At 47.2% G+C, this 21,479-nt stretch overlaps 3 protein-coding genes across 7 annotated transcripts in view; 2 read left to right on the top strand and 1 right to left on the bottom strand.

The window, feature by feature from the left end:
• The window catches only part of HSD17B7 (hydroxysteroid 17-beta dehydrogenase 7), a 1,040,537-nt gene that overhangs the window by 356,382 nt on the left and 662,676 nt on the right, over positions 1 to 21,479 (top strand). The window lies entirely within an intron of this gene.
• The window catches only part of LOC137532751 (probable ATP-dependent RNA helicase DDX17), a 603,576-nt gene that overhangs the window by 413,912 nt on the left and 168,185 nt on the right, over positions 1 to 21,479 (bottom strand). The window lies entirely within an intron of this gene.
• LOC137531765 (probable ATP-dependent RNA helicase DDX17) overlaps positions 5,255 to 21,479 on the top strand; it is a 111,751-nt gene continuing 95,526 nt past the window's right edge. The window contains exon 1 of the mRNA XM_068251727.1: positions 5,255 to 5,577. Within this exon, the coding sequence (XP_068107828.1) occupies positions 5,549 to 5,577 (29 nt within the window). The 5' untranslated portion in view covers positions 5,255 to 5,548. The remainder of the gene's footprint in view (positions 5,578 to 21,479) is intronic.

Genomic DNA, 21,479 nt, shown 5'->3' with positions numbered 1-21,479 from the left:
CTCCCCTAAGTGCTGGACCAATGAAAACTGAAAGAATTGTCAGCTGACCGGCCTGGTCAGCTGACACCCTTCTGGCTGTCATAAATGCTCTGCCTCTCCGCGCGCGCACGCGTCCTTCTGAACCTGCGTGGACTATCAGTCCCAGCCACATCAGACATGTGTTGTAATGCCTCTGCTGTTTTGGATGCGGAATCCGCCGCACCGCTGTCCGAGCGTGCGGCGTTATTTCCGCGTTCAGCAGTACTGACAGAAGTAGGCTTATGCGTGCAAAACACCGCGTCGGACGCGGAATCCGCCGCCCTGTTCTCTGGGCATGCGGCGGTTTCTCCGCGCTCCGTCAAGCCAGTGAATGTAGGTCTCTGCGCGCAAGCTGCCATGTTAAACGCGGAATCAGCCGCCTTACTCTGAGTACTTGCGGCGGCTTTTCCGCGTTTTCTCACAGTATCTACTCTAAGCTAGCAATAATAACCAACAATGAGCAGAGGGCTGAGACTCCAGGCAAGTTAGCAGGAACAAACCATCATGACCAGCAAGGAATTCTGGGAAGAAATGGTTTTTATACTGCAAGCCATCAGAGGAAACAGCTAAGCAATTTGCATGACAAGTGTATGCAAATTCCTCACCAGCGGAGCAACTCTGAAACTTGCAAAGTGAAGACAGGTCTCTTTTCCAAAGACCTGCAGCCCTCAGACCTAAAGAATGGACAAACAGCTGTCTGCCCGTGCAGACAGCTGAGCAGATCATTACACTTACTTCCTGGAGCGTGCCATGCGTAGAGTGGTGGATCAAGCTGTGGAGGAGCGTGAAGAGGAACAGTTACGGAAGGAACAGTTGTGGGAGCAATTTTCATCAGAACCAGATGTTTCCTCAACACCTGCGGCAGCACAGAGGGGGGAGGAGGAGGAAGAGTCGTGTGGGGAAGAGGAGTCAGACTCGGATGGAGGAGGCGGCGGCAGAAGAACAACCGCAGCAGGCGTCGCAGGGGGCTTGTGCTGCTCGACGTTCCCGTGGTATTGTTCGTGGCTGGGGGGAGGAGGAGGAGGACTTACCTGACGTCACTAAGGAAGAGCAAGAGGAGATGGATAGTACGTCTGGATTCAACTTTGTGCAGAATGGCGTTTTTCATGCTGTCCAGCCTGTTGAGGGACCCCCGTATAAAAACTCAAGGGGAATGAGCTGTACTGGGTGGCCAGTACTAGACCCTCGGTATAGGCACAAATTGGCGGACATGTTACTAACTCACCTGAAGGCAGAAAGGATGCTGCACATGCAGAACAAGCTGGCAACTATGCTTTAAAATGCGTTTAAGGGTGATGTCACAGCACAACGCAATAAAGGTACCACTGCCAGTAATCCTCCTCCCATGCCCACGCAGGCAAGGACAGGACGCTCCAGCGATCTCATGGTGATGTCGGACATGCGGACATTCTTTAGTCCAACGCCTCGCGTCAGCGCTTCCGAATCCACCCTCCACCAACGCCTGGAACGGCAGGTAGCCGACTACCTGGCCTTAAAGCGGAACTGTAGATTCCTAATAAACACATTGTTTCACTTACCTGGGGCTTCCCTAAGCCCCCAGCAGCCGTCTTGTCCCACACCGCTCCTCAACAAGCCTCCGTTCGCCCGCCGCCAGCTAGTTTCGGTTTCGCCACCGGGCCACTGCGCCTGCGCGGCTCTGGCCACGCGTAATCCTTTCTTTGCGTTCCCCGCTATTGCAGAGGGGAACGCAAAGAAAGGCATACGCTTGGCCAGAGCTGCGCTGGCATCGACTTACAAGTCGAGGTGCGGAACCAAGCGACGGCGGGGGAACGGAGACTCGTTGAGGAGCGGTGCGGGACAGAACAGCTGCTGGGGGCTTGGGGAAGCCCCAGGTAAGTGAAACACTGTGTTTATTAGGAATCTACAGTTCCGCTTTAAGTGTGGATGTAGACACTGTGAGCAGCGATGAACCCTTGGACTACTGGGTGTGCAGGCTTGACCTTTGGCCAGACCTGTCCCAATTTGCCATCCAACTTCTGTCTTGCCCTGCCTCAAGCGTCCTGTCAGAAACGACCTTCAGCGCAGCTGGAGGCATTGTCACTGAGAAGAGAAGTCGCCTAAGTCACAAAAGTGTTCAGTACCTCACCTTTATTAAAATAAATGAGGCATGGATCCCGGAGGGCTTCTGACCGCCCAAAGACTAAGTCAGTCCCCACACACAGCATCTCTGCCTGCACGCCGTGTCACTGGCTGCCTGCCCCAAGACTAAGTTGCTCCCCACACATCACCTCTGCCCGCAGCCTGCTTGACTGCCTTCTCCGCCACCACCAACAGGGTCCTGGACTCCAGGCGGATTCCTGAATTTTTAAGGCCGCTGCTAGCAGCGGCCGCTATAAAAATTTTTTCTGGTGCGTGTACATGCCTGCCTAATTTTTCTGGCTGCACTTCAGCTGCAACAACAAAACAAAAGGCATGTACATGTGTCCATTCCCCTTCGTGATCATTACCTTGCCACGGTGAAGGGGCTTGTGTATCACAATGAAGCAATGACCGCCGGCTATATGAGTGTCTCGGCGGTGGCACACCAAAGATAATAAGATCGTTGCTTCATTGTGGACAGACCAAATTTGATCAGCTGGATAGTCACTGTTCTGTCATTCAGCTACCTCAGCCCGACTATATGGGCTTGAAAGCCGCCATCACCTGCACTCTCGTCATGGTGTGCACCAGTCCAGCACAGCCGTCACTACACAAACAGCTGTTTGCAGTCTGCATACCTTTCACTGCATCTTTGACTGCACATTGCATTATACCTGGCAGTCAGTGCATACCTTTCACTTGAATGGATGGCAGACTTGCCCTCCATAACAGATTCTCATTAAAGGATTTAAAGTTGATTCATCTCAAATACAGCAGGCCCTCGAAAGTCCTCCTGTATTGTTATTTTTGGTCACTACCTGCTGCCTTCCTTGGGTGTGTGGTAGCTGTTCCTGCTCCTTTGCCCATAGCGTGCCTGCTGCCTTCCTCGGATGTGTGGTGGTGGTAGACGTTTCTTAGGCTCTCACTCCAGACTGGAATCGAACCAGGATTCCCCAGCCATTAACCGTGGTCACCATGCTACTGAGAAAGTACCATTGAAAGTTTCACACAGTTGAATGAATGGCAGACTTGCCCTCCATAACAGATTCTCGTTAAAGGTAAGTGGTGTCATCTCTGGCACACAGCGCTGGGTCAAGGGTCCATCTGACCATAGATGCCTGGTCTGCAAAGCACGGTCAGGGCAGGTACATTACTTATACAGCAAATGGGTCCTTACTTGGATGTGCGGTGGTGGTAGCCACTTCTCAGGCTCCCACTTCCAGACCGGAATCGAACCCTGATTCCTCGGCCATTACCCGTGGTCACTCACAATGGCAGACTTGCCCTCCATAACAGATTCTCATTGCAGGTACTGAACAGCAAGCAGAACAAATATTTAAAAAAATAGATGTAAGCATTAACAATGGTAGAGAAAGAACCATCGAAAGTTGATAAGGTAGTCAGACATTACCTGATATCATTGAGGAAGAGCAATCTCGCCATGGTGCGCACCAGTCCTGCACGACCGTCACAACACAAACAGCTGTTTGCGGTGCGTTACACAGCGAGTTTGGTGTTTCAGTGTGAAGCAGTACTCAAATTACACTCCCTGATTGATGTATACACACGCAAGATGTTTTAAAGCACTTTAGGCCTGCAATTTACCATTCAATGTGATTTCGGCCCTTAAAACGCTGCTTTGCGTCAAATCCAGATTTTTCCCCGGGACTTTTGGCGTCTATCCCACTCCGTCATGCCCCCCTCCAGGTGTTAGACCCCTTGAAACATCTTTTCCATCACTTTTGTGGCCAGTATAAGTATTTCTAGTTTTCAAAGTTCACCTCCCTATTGAAGTCTATTGCGGTTCGCGAAAGTTCACGCGAATCAAACGTTTGGCGAAGGTTCACGAACCGAAAATCGGAGGTTCGGGCCATCTCTTCTTATAGTGTGTCTGAGCCCTTATGCAGAGAAGGGGAGAAATGGAGAGGAGAGAAAAGCTGAGAGGGAAGAAGATATTTGTCTTACCAGGATTGCACTTTCATTTAGCTTTCCTGTATCACAAGAAGACACAGACACCCAGCACTAGGGAAAGAGGGAAACAAAGGTGAATGAGGGAGGGCTGTGCACACCAAGAGTGCTTCTGAGCGCTTTACAAATTGACAGCGATTTGAAAAGCGATTGGCTAATGTTACACTATGAAGGTGTTCCCATAGCAGCGTTGTGATTGCATAACATTTTTTGGAGTAATTCATTCAAAAATCACTGTGAAATTTTCTTCACAAAATTTCACTTGCAAATTGGTAGCGTTTGCTATTGCGATTTTGGGGTGCACTAGCTGGGAATGTGAGAGAGGAGGAGTGGAGAGAAATGGAGACTAGCCTGAGAGTGCAGTCCCACCTCACACAGAGGCTACTTGCCTGTAATAGAACTCCTGTCCCTGCCAGTCTCTCACACAATGTAGAAAGCAGCCCTCCTGGAGTCTAGGGACTGTCTAAAACTTTTCAATCTGTTTAAAGTGGACCCAAATTAAAAATACAAGATTTCAGAAATAAAATTTATTTTCTAAATTATAATAATAAATAGCAGCCTTTTTTCAGCTGCATGATGACAAATATAAAATATTTTACATTTATTGGAGGAACCCCTCCCTTCCTTTCAAATTTCCGGGATTTTTCCAGCAAACTAGTGGAGTAGATGGTGTCTGGCAATGGAGGAATTGCTAATGGCTGCCTCCAGTATAACCCTAGTTATGAAAAGAGAAAGGTGAAAAGCATGCACTGAAATGATCATAGGTTTGAAGGAGTGTTTATTTATCTTTGTATGTGTCAGAGTGGTGCAACTAAATATTTTTGGTTTGGGTCCGCTTTAACACCTTACCCATACATGCATGCAGTCATTATAACAATGGGGAGAGACCAGACAGATTTTTTTCCCATGGACTCTCCAGGCAAGCTCTGCATCATGCTGTGTATATTTTCCAGCTTGCCTGCCCTATAATTGCACTTGTATGAGCCAGCATTACAACAACAAACCTGAATACATCAGGCATCAACCAATCCTAAATCACTGAATGAAAGGTGGCCTGGGGGAAAATCTCCCCTCTTCCCCCCTGGCCAGTCCACGCCTGCGTGCTCCTGACAAGGACTAAGAACGCCCAGCTGTATTGTAGTATTATCTATAAACGTCACTTAGGGGCAGTCTTCCATTCAGTGGTTTACTTGCGAAGCTATTTGGAACTTCATGCATGCAGCAGAACCATATTTACGTTACGTAAACAGTACGCCATTAAAGACAGTTGATGAAGAGGAAGAAGGGAGACAACGGTGGCCATTTTGTACTTATTCTTCAGAGAACGTTTGTATGTTTTTGGCCACCTCTCCTGTAACTTCGTTTTACTAAACAGAAAGCGTGATCAAGACCATCAGTCTTCTGCAACACTATTCCATTTGTGTATAGTTACATTAAAGTAACGTACTCTGATCGCAACAAGATGAGAGGAAGCTTTATGGATCGAAGCGGGTAAGAATCATGCGAAAATTTAGTATTTACCTGTTTGCAATCGTCGGAAATGTATTTTCAGTTTTCTTGTCTGTGGGCATAGTGAAAATTTGCAGTAGCAGTGGATGTTTATCTACAATTATCTGGTTATTCAAAGGTAGGGCTCTCTCACCTTTTTGTGGCTTGGAATTTGTTATATTTTATTCATCATCTTTTGACACTGTAATGACCAATTCTGTCAAATGCATTTTGTACCAGTTCTGTATGTTGGTGAACACCATTGTCCGTGGTATTATGTACTACCCCATGTTTGTTTCTTACTTTTGTACAGCGCCACGGAATGTTGGAGTTTTATAAATCCCCCAGGGGGGAAGAGGGGAGATTTCCCCCCAGGCCACCTATCAGTCAGTGATTTAGGGCCAGTCAGGTGCCTGGTTTATTTAGGTTTGTTTTTGTAAGGCCATGGGAAACACTGGGCTGGCTGATAAAAGTGCAATTAGAGGGTAGGCAAGCTGGTAAATATACACAGCATGATGCAGAGCTTGTCTGGAGGGTCCTTGGATAAAAAAAAAAAATCTGTCTAGGCTCTCCCCATTGTTATGATGAGTGCTTGTAGGGGTAACTGGTTGAAAAGTTTTAGACAGTCTGCCTTCTGACTTGTGTGAGAGACTGGCAGGGAGTCCTATTACAGGCAAGTAGCCTCTGTGTGATGTGGGACTGTACTCTCAGGCTATTCTCAATTTCTCTCCACTTCTCCTCTCTCCCAGTCCTGGTTAATGCAGCCCAAAATTGCAATAGCAATCGCTCGCAATTTGCAAATGTGATTTTTCAGAGTGACTTTTTTTTTTTTTTTTTAATGAATCGCTCCAAAAAAATGCTACATGCAGCGTGACAGTTAAAAATGGCGCACAGCGCCAGGGGAATAAAAAGGGCGCCCCATAGACTTACATTATATAACGCTATTTAGCGTTATAAGTGTTAAAAAAATGGCGCAGGCGGTGTGCCTTACACTTATAATACTAAATAGCGTTATAAGTGTTAAAAAATGCAGCGGGGGTTGGGGGAGGAGAGAGGCAGCGGGACACTGGAGGGCATAGGCATCGGGGGAGGATGTGTGCAGAAGCCTACGTTACCTTGTTCTGGGCCGCAGATCGCTCCTTCACTTCTTCCATTCGTTTACTGTAGTCCTGCAGCCGGCCAATCACCATGTGGCTTCAGTCTCCGCATGGTGATTGGCTGGCTGCAGGACTACAGCAAACGAATGGAAGGCGCGGAGGGAAGGAGCGATCACCGGCCCAGGACAAGGTAACGTATACCTCTGCATACATCCAATGCCTATGCCCTCTAGTGTCCCGCTGCCTCCCCCCCCCCCCAGCCCCCGCTGCCTATACTAGCAGCCCCCTGCATGTTTTTCATGGTGCACCGCTCTGCAATCAATGTATCATAAAACAAAATTTACCGTTTTATTGTATTTACATTAAAATGGTAAATAGCGTTTTATGATCCATTTATCGGCAGAACGGTGCGCCATTTTTCTCCCTGCGCCATTTTCAGATGACCCCACATGCAGCGTGTTTGCAATTTTGAAAAAAATCACAATGCTGCTGTGGGAACACCTTCATAGGGTAACATCTTGGTCTGCAACAGCCAGGGGCGTAACAATAGACCTTGCAGGGGATGCAGCCAACAGGGCGGGGGGGGGGGGGGGGGCTCAGAAGCCACAGGGTCCACGAGGAGGGAGAATTTTCTTTTCCCTCTCCTGAGAGACTGACCGCTAAGGGCACAGGAGAAACAAATGTTCTGCTCTCTGCACAATTGTTCTAATGACTGTATCCCAGCTTCATCTATCGATTTCTATCTGATTGCATTATTATATGTCTGTTTATAACATACCATGCCCTGCTATCTGACTATGGGACATTCTTGGTTTTAATTTGTGTCAACCTCTGATCTTTGGTTCCATTCCACTAGTTCCTAGCTTTTGGCCTTATCTAGGTCTTGGCCTTAAATTAACATATAATTTATTGCCTTGCCAGCTGTTAAGCCGCATCTACACGAGTAGATGCGGCCGCGATGCTTCTTATCATTCGAGCCGCTGATGCGGCTCGATTGATAAGATCCGACAGGACGGATCTCCGAACCGCCGATTCCCTGCTCGCTCCCCGCGAGGGGACAATGGCAGGGAATCGAGCGGAAGATAAGCGGCGCCGGCGGGGACGAGCGGGCACAAGCGGGGAATCAAATGCGGCGAGCGGGGACACGGCGGGCACGCGGAAGAGGTGATCCGGCGGCTGGATATGGCATGGTATAGATGGGGCTTAAGGGCTTGCTTTTTTTTTTTTTTTTTTTTTTTTTTTTTTAATCCTTGTTGTATGCTGTGGTTGATCTGTGAGTTACATTTCTGTCCAGCCACATGCATAGTCTCCTTTAAATCCAGCCTGCAAGGCTGAGACTCCCATTCAACCTCTTCACCATCTCACCTGCATTCAGTATGCTAATTACCATGCTAGTAGCCTGTTTGCATATAGTTAGGATAGGAGGTCAATTTTGACCACTGGTCACTTTTTTGAGCATCTGAACTCAATGGCCTCGATTCATAAAGCATTCCCGCATGACTTTACTGATAACTTAGCAAAATGTGTATTCATAAAGGCTTTTTCCGCATGAAAAGCCGGCATTCGTGAGCAGAGCGATAAATCACCGCCTTTTGCAGTGATTGTTAACAAAAGTATCAAAATTCCCATTCATAAAAATTACCGCAAGCGGTATGCGGCCGGGGATTACCGCTACCTCGGGATGTAGCGATAACCATGCGGAACACGTGCAAGTGAATGGGACAAACCTCCCATAGCAGCAGCACTGAGAGGAGTGCACGGAAGTACTCCTACAGCTTCCTACGTTTCAGCATGCCTTCCGCCAGCCTAGAGCGGGAGATCTCCGCTCTGTTATCGCAACTGACATCATTTTATGAATGACCTCCCAGAAGTGTTTAATACCGTGCGCGGAGTTTTCCCGCACGGATTTCATTACCCGCACACACTTACATGAATCGATTCCAAAGTGTAAAGAAAATACTAAGACCACAATTGGACCACAATTGAACCAGAAGGGAACAGAAGGAACTGACACAAAAACTCTGCTTCTCTGGTTAGTTGCAAAAATGTTCAAGCTGGTGTTTACTATCTGCCTGCTCTCACCAGCCATCCTAGTGTTCTCCCCAGAAAATTTTTCCAGCCGGGTGGCATGAAAAAGTAGCCGGGTGGGGCGCAACAGGGGGAATGTAGGGCCGTGTACGCTCTGCTTACGGCATAGGAGGAGGAGGAAACAAGCCGATGTCAGCCGGGTGCTTACCAAAATTAGCCAGATGGAGGCCTGGGGAAGCCGCTGAACCTCCATAAGACTCTTGCTTTAAGATATGCACCATCTGTCTTAAAGTGAACCTGCATAGTCAAAACCAGGAAAAACTGTTTTTTGGTTGTTTTCAATGTGCTATTACAGTGCTTTTTGTTTGCTTTAAAAAAATATTATACGTATTGGGCATCATTAATGGTACCGATCAACCACTATTTTTCCGTCAATGATAAAGTGTTCCTTGATATTTGTGGACCCCATTGTTGTGGAACCGCAAGGCTCAGCATGTCCTACAGATCAGATTAGACTGAGAAGCTGCAAACTCACACATAGCTTTGAGCTGGGTTTTTTTGTTTTTGTTTGAGAAAATGCAAAGCTCCGCATGGTCTGAAAGGACATGCTGGCCCCTTGAGATTCCAGAGGTTTATTAGTGTATCCTAAGGGTTAAAAAAGAGGTGGGAATAAACGTCAGGACAAAGCTTTGTGTGCAAGGTCACAGCTTTTTTTTGCCTGTCAGATCAGATGGCTTTTTACCCTTCAGTGCTGCTGTCTGTGTGCTCTGCTCTCTGAGCAGCCAAGACATCCGGAGTAGATCATGATAAAAACAAGGAACTCCAAGAGCCCCAATAGTGTAATATGTACTGGTAAATGGTTACTAGATAGAGTAAATATTAATACTCACAAACCAGGGTTACCATTAGGCAACCACTGTAAAGGCAAGTGGGGAGATTTTCCTGACCCCACTCAGGAATAAGAAGTCGCTCTCTGTAGATGAGAAAAAAGGGGGTTCAACCCTCCACCCAGGGTGGACTCAATATTATGCAGGAGAATAGAGGCGCCAAAAGGATAAAAGGAAGCTAAATGAGCTTAAAAACCAAATTCTTGGTAAATAGAGGAGGTAGTGGTGGACTTACCTCCTCCAAGTAGACACACAATGACTGTAGTAAAGACAGTCAATATATTTTATTTATGAACTCCAAATATGCAACACGTTTTGCAGGTTTGATCCCGCTTCATCAGGCAATAACAACGGAGCAATAGCATATGTGGTCAGTAGAAGAGCCTGGCACCTCTGTTCACAGAGGTGCCTGGCTCTTCTACTGACCACATATGCTATTGCTCCGTTGTTATTGCCTGATGAAGCGGGATCAAACCTGCGAAACGCGTTGCATATTTGGAGTAGATAATAATGTCTGACACCCGGGGAGGAAGTGAGTGATTGTCTGCACTCCCCTCTTCAGTCATATAGAAGTGCCGTAATTCACACAGATGGGCAAGTTAGTACGTAAGAAATTGCGTGGGGAGGGAGAGAGACAAGTGACGTAACTGTGAGGAGGAAAGGAGGCACTGAATACCCGGATTACAAAGCCATTAGCCAAACGGGCTGTAGTTTGGCCAGCCCTGCCTTAGCCCCACAGGCTCCAGCGTCCCTTCCCTGTGATCGTGCAGGCAGACTGATTGTAATGTGTCTCGTTCCTGGAGGAGCACTCTGCAGTCAGTAGAACAGATGGTCCCACCTATTACCATGCAGAGCCAATGACTGTACGAGGCGAGATCTTGTACACAGAGGAGCTTTCTTGGCAATCTGCTACACAGGAGTCAAGCAGCCAGGCCGGGAGCCTTATCTCACCTGGGCAGCCCGCCCACTTAATTGATCCTGGGGAGAACACTGCATCCTCAAATCTCTCCACACACTACATCCCCCTGCTGTCAGCAATATGCTGTACATTTCACCATCCCTCCTATCCACTCCACAGCTCGCCTCTCATGAGATTTTTCTTGTGCTTACCTCACCTTCCTTGTCACACTACGTCTGAATATAAGTCTACACCGCAACTTCTGCTCCGCTATGTCTGCCTACTCCTCCTCCTTGTTGCTGGGGACATGTCACCTAACCCTGGACCACCACTCCCCCCTGCTAAGCACACTGTTTTCAACAAATCAAATTCCCTCCCCTCTTACTGTAACCTTTTTAATAATCCACTCCTTCCCCCTACCTTGGCTGCCTCACTGAAACCTGGCTGACCCCTTCTGACACAGTCTCACCTGCCGCCCTCTCCTATGGAGGTTTCCACTTTAGCCACACTCCTAGAAGTGGGAATAAACATGGTGGAGGGGTGGGCATTCTTCTCTCAGACAAATGCTACTTCAAGCCTCTCACTCCTATTGCCTCTCTCTCCCTGCCATCCTTTGAAGTCCATGCAGTCCGACTATACTCTCCCTCAAACCTCCAAATTGCAGTTATTTACCACCCTCCAGGCCCTGCTTCTGTGTTCTTAGATTATTTCTCAGCCTGGCTTCTCCAGTTCCTATCCTCTGACATCCCTACCACCATCATGGGTGACTTTAACATTCCTATTGACACCGATAACACTGGCCTCGATTTATCATTGTCTTTTAGATAACTTTTTCCAGTTTGTTAAATTACCGAATTTGAAGTTAATCGATTTCTAGTTGTATTCATCAAGGTTTTCCGCATTCGGTGTGAATTCGATAAAATATCGGTAACCATTCGGTAACGTGTTATTTCCATTTTACAGTGATAATTTAACACAAGGTCATAAGATTCCCATGGAATTGTGGGTAAAAGGCAGTCCTTTGAACACTATGTAGCAACAGTCTGAATAGGGCTTACCACCTGGACCAGGATTCTGGAAGTGGCTTGGGACAATCCCACAATTTCGCCAGCTGCGGCTTGATAGGAGCCTTTTCTACAAAAATATAGTGCAGCTAGCAAATTAGTTAACCCTGGCACTGCCCGTTTTCTCTTACAAGATGGTTCAAGAGAAATGCAGATGTCCTGTTATAACAAATCTATTCTCTTGCAAATTGATATGGTTCTAGACCTTATTCTTGTCCTTCTGCGCCTTTGAATCACTCTCAGCTGATACATAACCACTTCAAATGGCTCCATCTTCTCTGTCAGCAATGATCTGATAGGAATAACGACAGAGCAGTGAAGGAGATAACTAATCCTAAATGTAACGCTAAACCACGCCCACTTTCATTTTCATGAATTGCACTTTCTTCTGTTTTAACGCATCACTAACAAATGATTACCAAATTATTACCGAATGCTCGCTAACAGCTGTAGATAAATTTGATGAATCCTGAAATCAACTTGACGAATTCGGTATTTTACCGAACTGTCGTTAACCAATTCGATAAGTCTTGATGAATGGAGGCCACTGTCTCCAAAAAAACTTCTATCACTCACTTCCTCCTATGGCTTGTCTCAGTGGTCCTCTACCTCAACCCACACCGATGGCCATACGCTTGACCTCCGTATTCATTCGTCTATGTTCTGTCACTGACTTTACTAATGAACCACTACCACTCTCTGACCATAACCTACTTAGCTTCTCTCTCTCCTCCTCTTTTCCTACCACCCTGGCACAAGCACGCTCACATACTCGAAGAAACTATTGCAATCTAGACATTCAAACTGTCTCTGATGCCCTGGCACCTCTCCTCACACAATCCTTCACTGACCCAGACTCTGCTACTATACACTACAACAGCTCCATTACAAAAGTCATGGATGACTTCGCCCCTCTCGTCAATGTCTGCCCTCACCGTGTCAGTCGCCAACCCTGGATGACCAAAACCACTAAAGAGTTAAAAAGATGCTCTAGAGCAGGGGTGCCCACACTTTTTCGGCTCGCAAGCTACTTTAAAATTCGCCAAGGCCAGGAGATCTACCGATGTTTCAAATGCATCCCCCCCCCCCCCCTACTAGTTAGGTATAGGTCCCTTCAGTATAGGTTAGCCGGGTATAGGGCCGGTGTTTTCCACGCTTGTTCAGCACCTTCAACTCCGTTCCATCCTCATCCTCCTCTTCCTCCCCCCCCCCCCCCCTCCTCCCTTATCAGCTGAAGAATTTGCAACATACTTCACTGATAAAATTGACAAATTCCGAAGTGAATTCTCCTTGCAGCCCTCAAATCCCACCTCCACACCTCTCATTGACTGCCCTCTAACTGCCTTCTCTCCACTCTCTGAAAACACACTCTTTCCTCTATAATTGCCAAAGCTAATCTAACCACCTGTTCTTTGGTTCCTATCCCCTCCCATTTCATTCCGCAGCTATCCTCATCTCTCTTGCCTGCACTAACAACGCTATTTAACCTGTCCCTATCCACTGGCATCTTTCCGTCCCCACTCAAAAAAGCTGTTGTGACACCACTACTTAAAAAACCTTCTCTAGATCCTACCACACTTGCCAACTACCGCCCAGTGTCACTTCTCCCATTTGCATCCAAACTACTTGAAACTACCATATACATGCAGAATTATGCTACTTTCCCACCAAGACGTTGCGTTTTAGGGGACGTTATGGTCGCATAACGTGCCCCTAACGCAACGTATGGTGGTGTTGAAGTTGGACGTCAGATTGAGCTGCGTTATGCAGCTCTCAAAGCAGCCGCTCCAGGTTAGTGATAGGAAGTCCGGATCTTTTTAAGGATTCGGATCATTTGAATCGGACCATTGAAAAGATCCGGATCATTGAACTGAATCATTTTACTAGCAGACTGGGTGAAATTATTAGTAGGACAGGACTTTCCCTGCACTGTACATTCTGTATGTTCCTTTTTCTTCCAGACAGACATCCACTGTGAACCGAATCTTTCATTGTGATGATCCGGATGATTCGACTCACAAAAAAGATCTGGATCAAATGAACGATTCGTTCATGATCCGGACAACACTACAGTCCCACCACGAGTCTCTGCAGTGCAGTGAATATTAATTAGCCATGTGGCTGGCCATGGAGGAGGAGTGGAGACCTCCTCCTCCTCCAACATTACTGAGCATGTGCAAACAGTCTAACGTGGCTTAGCAGAGTATAACATACAGCATGCAGCACTTGTTTTAAACGTGCTGCGTTACAATGTAACGCAACGTGTGCACTGTGAACAGCAACGTTGATTTTACAGTGCTGTGAGTTAGGCTGCGTTACTGGCTGCTGTAACGTGGGACTTTAACGTCCCACTGTGAAACCAGCCTTAAGCCATTATTCATCTGTTAACTCCCTACTTGATTAGTTCCAGTCTGGCTTTCGCTCTAACCACTCCATGGAAACTGCCCTTACCGAAGTGGCCAATGACCTTCTTCTTACAGCCAAATCCAAAGGTCAATTTTCCATACTCATCCTTCTTGACCTGTCATCAGCATTTGATACTGTCGACCACACCTTACTCCTACAAATACTTTCAAATGTAGGAATAAAGGGCCTTGCTCTACATGGTTATCTTCCTACCTCTCTGGAAGGTCCTTCACAGTCTCCTACTCGGATCAGATCTCTTCTCCTCATGCTTTGTCTGTCGGGGTTCCTCAAGGCTCTGTCCTTGGTCCCCACCTCTTTTCCATCTACATGCACGGTCTTGGTGATTTAATCAACTCATTCGGGTTTCAATACCACCTCTATGCAGACGATACACAACTGTACCTCTCGGACCCAGACCTTAACTCCCTACTCAAACGTGTTCCTGACTGCTTGTCTGCTATATCCTCCTTCATGTCCTCTCGTTTCCTAAAACTTAATGAGTAAAACAGAACTAATAATTTTTATACCGTCTCTGTCCACCTCCCTGCCTGGAGTAACAATAAATGTTAATAACCCTCCCATAACTTCAGTTCCCAAAGCTCGGTGCTTGGGGGTAATATTCGACTCATCTCTCTCTTTTATTCCTCATGTTCACTCCATAACCAGCTCCTGCCATCTCCAACTCAAAAACATATCTCGCATCCGTCCTTTTCTCACTCAAGACACAACTAAAATGTTAATACATGCTCTTATAATTTTCTCGTCTGGACTACTGCAACATATTACTTTGTGGACTGCCTTCTAACAGACTGGGCCCGCTCCAGTCGGTACTGAACTCAGCTGCTCGTCTCATTCATCTTTCTTCTTTCTTCCTCTGCCTACCCTCTTTGTCAAGCTCTTCACTGGCTGCTAATTATCCAGAGGATTCAGTTTAAACTCCTAACCCTAACCTACAAAGCTCTCCACAATCTCTCTCCCCGGTACATATCCTCACTAATTTCCAGATACAAACCCAATCGCAATCTCAGATCGGCACATTATCTTCTGTTGTCCTCCTCTAGAATCAACTCCTCACATTCACAAGACTTCGCACGCGCTTCACCCCTCCTCTGGTATGCCCTCCCACAACACATCCGTCACTCGCCAACCTTTGTTACCTTTAAACGCTCTAAGAACACACTTGTTCCGACAAGCGTATGCGCTACCTTGGGCCACTTCCCTTTTGTCCTAAGACCAAATTGCACTCCTACTAGCAGGGCTGTGGAGTCGGAGTCGTGGAGTCGGGCAATTTTGGGTGCCTGGAGTCGGGAAAAAATGCACCGACTCCTAATGAATTTGTAACTGTAATTAAAATAGAAAATATGATAAAATGTTCTATTTTTCAGATATTAGTCATTAAAAATAATGTGTATATATACAGTAATAGCTGTGCTTAGTCCACAAAAATTAAATAAACCAATCAAAATTAGTTGGTTGTGCTGCTTCAATAAAGCAGTCCCCGTATTTTTAAGGTCAGATATACATATCTTATTGTGACTGTATATATGATGTGTACACAGGAATCTCTTATATATACTAAATAACATCTATGCTGTAAGAATAAAGCCTGATGTGTAGCTGTGTCACTAATAGAGATGGTCAACGAGATGGAAATAATTCTGCATTGATGCTGATTTATGCAAATGTATGCACTCCCTTTGCTGATGAAATCAAATAATTTGATATGTTGTTAAAATTTGGTTTGGTGACTACAAATTAAAGGGTACCGGAGACGGATGAAAAGTAAAGCTTTATACATACCTGGGGCTTCCTCCAGCCCCCTTCAGGCTAATCAATCCCTCGCTGTCCTCCACCACCCGGATCTTCTGCTATGAGTCCTGGTAATTCAGCCAGTCAGCGCTGTCCGGCCGCATGCCGCTCCCACAGCCAGGAACATTCTGCACCTGCGCAATAGTGCTGCACAGGTGTAGTATGCTCCTGGCGGCGGAGTGTGTGCATGCGCACTACGCCCGACTGGCTCAAGTACCTGGACTCATAGCAGAAGATCCAGGTGGTGGAGGAGGACAACGAGGGACTGATTATCCTAAAGGCGGCTGGAGGAAGCCCCAGGTATATATAAAACTTAAATTTCATCTGTCTCAGGTTTACTTTGTTACACAGTAGTACTATACTCTACATATGCACTCCCCACAGAGCGGCAGGGAATCCACTGAGAATGCTGTGCACATTGAACACAGAGGTGTTGTCTGTTTACAATCTCCTTATTCCCCTGCAGAGTACCTGCACATCATTCTTACATGTACCCACACTTACATTGCCTAGGGCCTGATAGATGCTCTTTGTTCCGGTTTGTACCTTTTACAAGTACTCTTACCAAGGACTAGTTTTAGTCTAAAGGGAATAAATATAGTAGTCTACATATCCTTCTCACTTCAGTTGTCTTGTAAAATTCCTAAGCGTTGGCAGTTAAGAGACGAATTTCATGTTACATTTAATCAACAAAATTGTAATATGCAAATTAGAGGAGTCGGAGTCGGTGGAATCCTAAACTGAGGAGTCGGAGTCGGTGGATTTTTGGACCGACTCCACAGCCCTGCCTACTAGGTATCCTAAAACACACAGCCTCTATATATTTGTTGCATACTACCCCTCCCTCTTTTTTTCGCCCCCACCCCCATTCCCTTTAGATTGTAAGCTCGCTAGGGCAGGGCTCTCTCCCCCTTTTGTGTCTTGGTAACCATTATACATTTTATTCATCATGTTACTTTTTATCACTGTAATTACCAATTCTATATTTTGTATCATTCTTAGTATTTTGTCACTAATTATGTATCTTGTATTTTGGTGTGCACCATTGTCTGTATTATGTACCCCATGTTTGTTTCTTACTTTGTACAGCGCCATGGAATATGTTGGCGTTTTTATAAATTAATATCTGCTCAGCCACTGAGGAATTACACAAAGTTTTGTAGACAAAGATTTGTAGACCTTCCCTATTCAGTGTGCAGCAGGCTCTTGTGTACTATACCCTGCCCCAGCCTCTCCAGCCCTTTCCCAAGTGCTGTGTACTGTATCCAGGGCCTTGCTGTGTACTGTAGTGTACACACACACACACACACACACACACACACACACACACACACACACACACACACACACACACACACACACACACACACACACACACACACACACACACACACACACACACACACACCTACACACACACACCTACACACACACACCTACACACACACACCTACACACACACACCTACACACCTACACACACACACACCTACACACACACACACCTACACACACACACACACACCTACACACACACACACCTACACACACACACACACACCTACACACACACACACCTACACACACACCTACACACACCTACACACCTACACACACACACACCTACACACCTACACACACCTACACACCTACACACACACACACCTACACACACACACACACACCTACACACCTACACACACACACACCTACACACACACACACACACCTACACACCTACACACACACACACACACCTACACACACACACACCTACACACACCTACACACCTACACACACCTACACACCTACACACACACACACACACCTACACACACACACCTACACACACACACACCTACACACACCTACACACCTACACACACACACACACACCTACACACACACACACACCTACACACACACACACACACCTACACACACACACACACCTACACACACACACACCTACACACACACACCTACACACACACACACCTACACACACACACACACCTACACACACACACACCTACACACACACACACCTACACACACCTACACACACCTACACACACCTACACACACCTACACACACCTACACACACCTACACACACCTACACACACCTACACACACCTACACACACCTACACACACCTACACACACCTACACACACCTACACACACCTACACACACCTACACACACACCTACACACACACCTACCTACACACCTACACACACACCTACCTACACACCTACCTACACACCTACCTACACACCTACCTACACACCTACCTACACACCTACCTACACACCTACCTACACACCTACCTACACACCTACCTACACACCTACCTACACACCTACCTACACACCTACCTACACACACACCTACACACCTACCTACACACCTACCTACACACACACACACACCTACACACACACACACCTACACACCTACCTACACACACACCTACACACACACACACCTACACACCTACCTACACACACACACACCTACACACACACACACCTACACACACACACACACACCTACATACACCTACACACACCTACACCTACACACACCTACACCTACACACACCTACACCTACACCTACACACACACCTACACCTACACACACACCTACACCTACACCTACACCTACACACACACACCTACACCTACACACACACCTACACCTACACACACACCTACACCTACACACACACCTACACCTACACACACACCTACACCTACACCTACACCTACACACACACACCTACACCTACACACACACCTACACCTACACACACACCTACACCTACACACACACCTACACCTACACACACACCTACACCTACACACACACCTACACCTACACACACACCTACACCTACACACACACCTACACCTACACACACACCTACACCTACACCTACACACACCTACACCTACACCTACACCTACACCTACACCTACACCTACACACACCTACACCTACACACACCTACACCTACACACACCTACACCTACACACACACCTACACCTACACACACACCTACACCTACACACACACCTACACCTACACCTACCTACACACACCTACACCTACACACACCTACACCTACACACACCTACACACACCTACACCTACACACACCTACACCTACACACACCTACACCTACACACACCTACACACACCTACACCTACACACACCTACACCTACACACACCTACACCTACACACACCTACACACACCTACACCTACACACACCTACACACACCTACACCTACACACACACACACACACCTACACACACACCTACACCTACACACACCTACACCTACACACACCTACACCTACACACACCTACACCTACACACACCTACACCTACACACACCTACACCTACACACACACCTACACCTACACACACACCTACACCTACACACACACCTACACCTACACCTACCTACACACACCTACACCTACACACACCTACACCTACACACACACCTACACCTACACACACACCTACACCTACACACACACCTACACCTACACCTACCTACACACACCTACACCTACACACACCTACACCTACACACACACCTACACCTACACACACACCTACACCTACACACACACCTACACCTACACCTACCTACACACACCTACACCTACACACACCTACACCTACACACACCTACACCTACACACACCTACACACACCTACACCTACACACACCTACACCTACACACACCTACACCTACACACACCTACACACACCTACACCTACACACACCTACACCTACACACACCTACACACACCTACACCTACACACACCTACACACACCTACACCTACACACACCTACACCTACACACACCTACACACACCTACACCTACACACACACACACACACCTACACACACACCTACACCTACACACACACCTACACCTACACACACACCTACACCTACACACACACCTACACCTACACACACACCTACACCTACACACACACCTACACCTACACACACACCTACACCTACACACACACCTACACCTACACACACACCTACACCTACACACACACCTATACCTACACACACACCTACACCTACACACACACCTACACCTACACACACACCTACACCTACACACACACCTACACCTACACACACACCTACACCTACACACACACCTACACCTACACACACACCTACACCTACACACACACCTACACCTACACACACACCTACACCTACACACACACCTACACCTACACCTACCTACACACACCTACACCTACACACACCTACACACACCTACACCTACACACACCTACACCTACACACACCTACACCTACACACACCTACACCTACACACCCCTACACCTACACACACCTACACCTACACACACCTACACCTACACACACCTACACACACCTACACCTACACACACCTACACACACCTACACCTACACACACACACACACACACCTACACCTACACACACACACACACACCTACACACACCTACACACACCTACACCTACACACACACACACACCTACACACACCTACACACACCTACACCTACACACACACCTACACCTACACACACACCTACACCTACACCTACCTACACACACCTACACCTACACACACCTACACCTACACACCCCTACACCTACACACACCTACACACACCTACACCTACACACACCTACACCTACACACCCCTACACCTACACACACCTACACCTACACACACCTACACACACCTACACCTACACACACACACACACCTACACACACACCTACACCTACACACACACCTACACCTACACACACACCTACACCTACACACACACCTACACCTACACACACACCTACACCTACACACACACCTACACCTACACACACACCTACACCTACACACACACCTACACCTACACACACACCTACACCTACACACACACCTACACCTACACACACACCTACACCTACACACACACCTACACCTACACACACACCTACACCTACACACACACCTACACCTACACACACACCTACACCTACACACACACCTACACCTACACACACACCTACACCTACACACACACCTACACCTACACACACACCTACACCTACACACACCTACACCTACACACACCTACACCTACACACACCTACACCTACACACACCTACACCTACACACACCTACACCTACACACACCTACACACACCTACACCTACACACACCTACACCTACACACACCTACACCTACACACACCTACACCTACACACACCTACACCTACACACACACCTACACCTACACACACACCTACACCTACACCTACCTACACACACCTACACCTACACACACCTACACCTACACCTACACCTACACACACCTACACCTACCTACACACACCTACACACACCTACACCTACACACACCTACACCTACACACACCTACACACACCTACACCTACACACACCTACACCTACACACCCCTACACCTACACACACCTACACCTACACACACCTACACACACCTACACCTACACACACCTACACACACCTACACCTACACACACACACACACCTACACACACCTACACACACCTACACCTACACACACCTACACCTACACACACCTACACCTACACACACCTACACCTACACAC

This window comes from Hyperolius riggenbachi, chromosome 9 (assembly GCF_040937935.1).
Source record: "Hyperolius riggenbachi isolate aHypRig1 chromosome 9, aHypRig1.pri, whole genome shotgun sequence".
NCBI lineage: Eukaryota > Metazoa > Chordata > Amphibia > Anura > Hyperoliidae > Hyperolius > Hyperolius riggenbachi.
The sequence above is the reverse complement of the archived record's forward strand: the minus strand, read 5'-3'. Positions and strand labels throughout refer to the sequence as shown.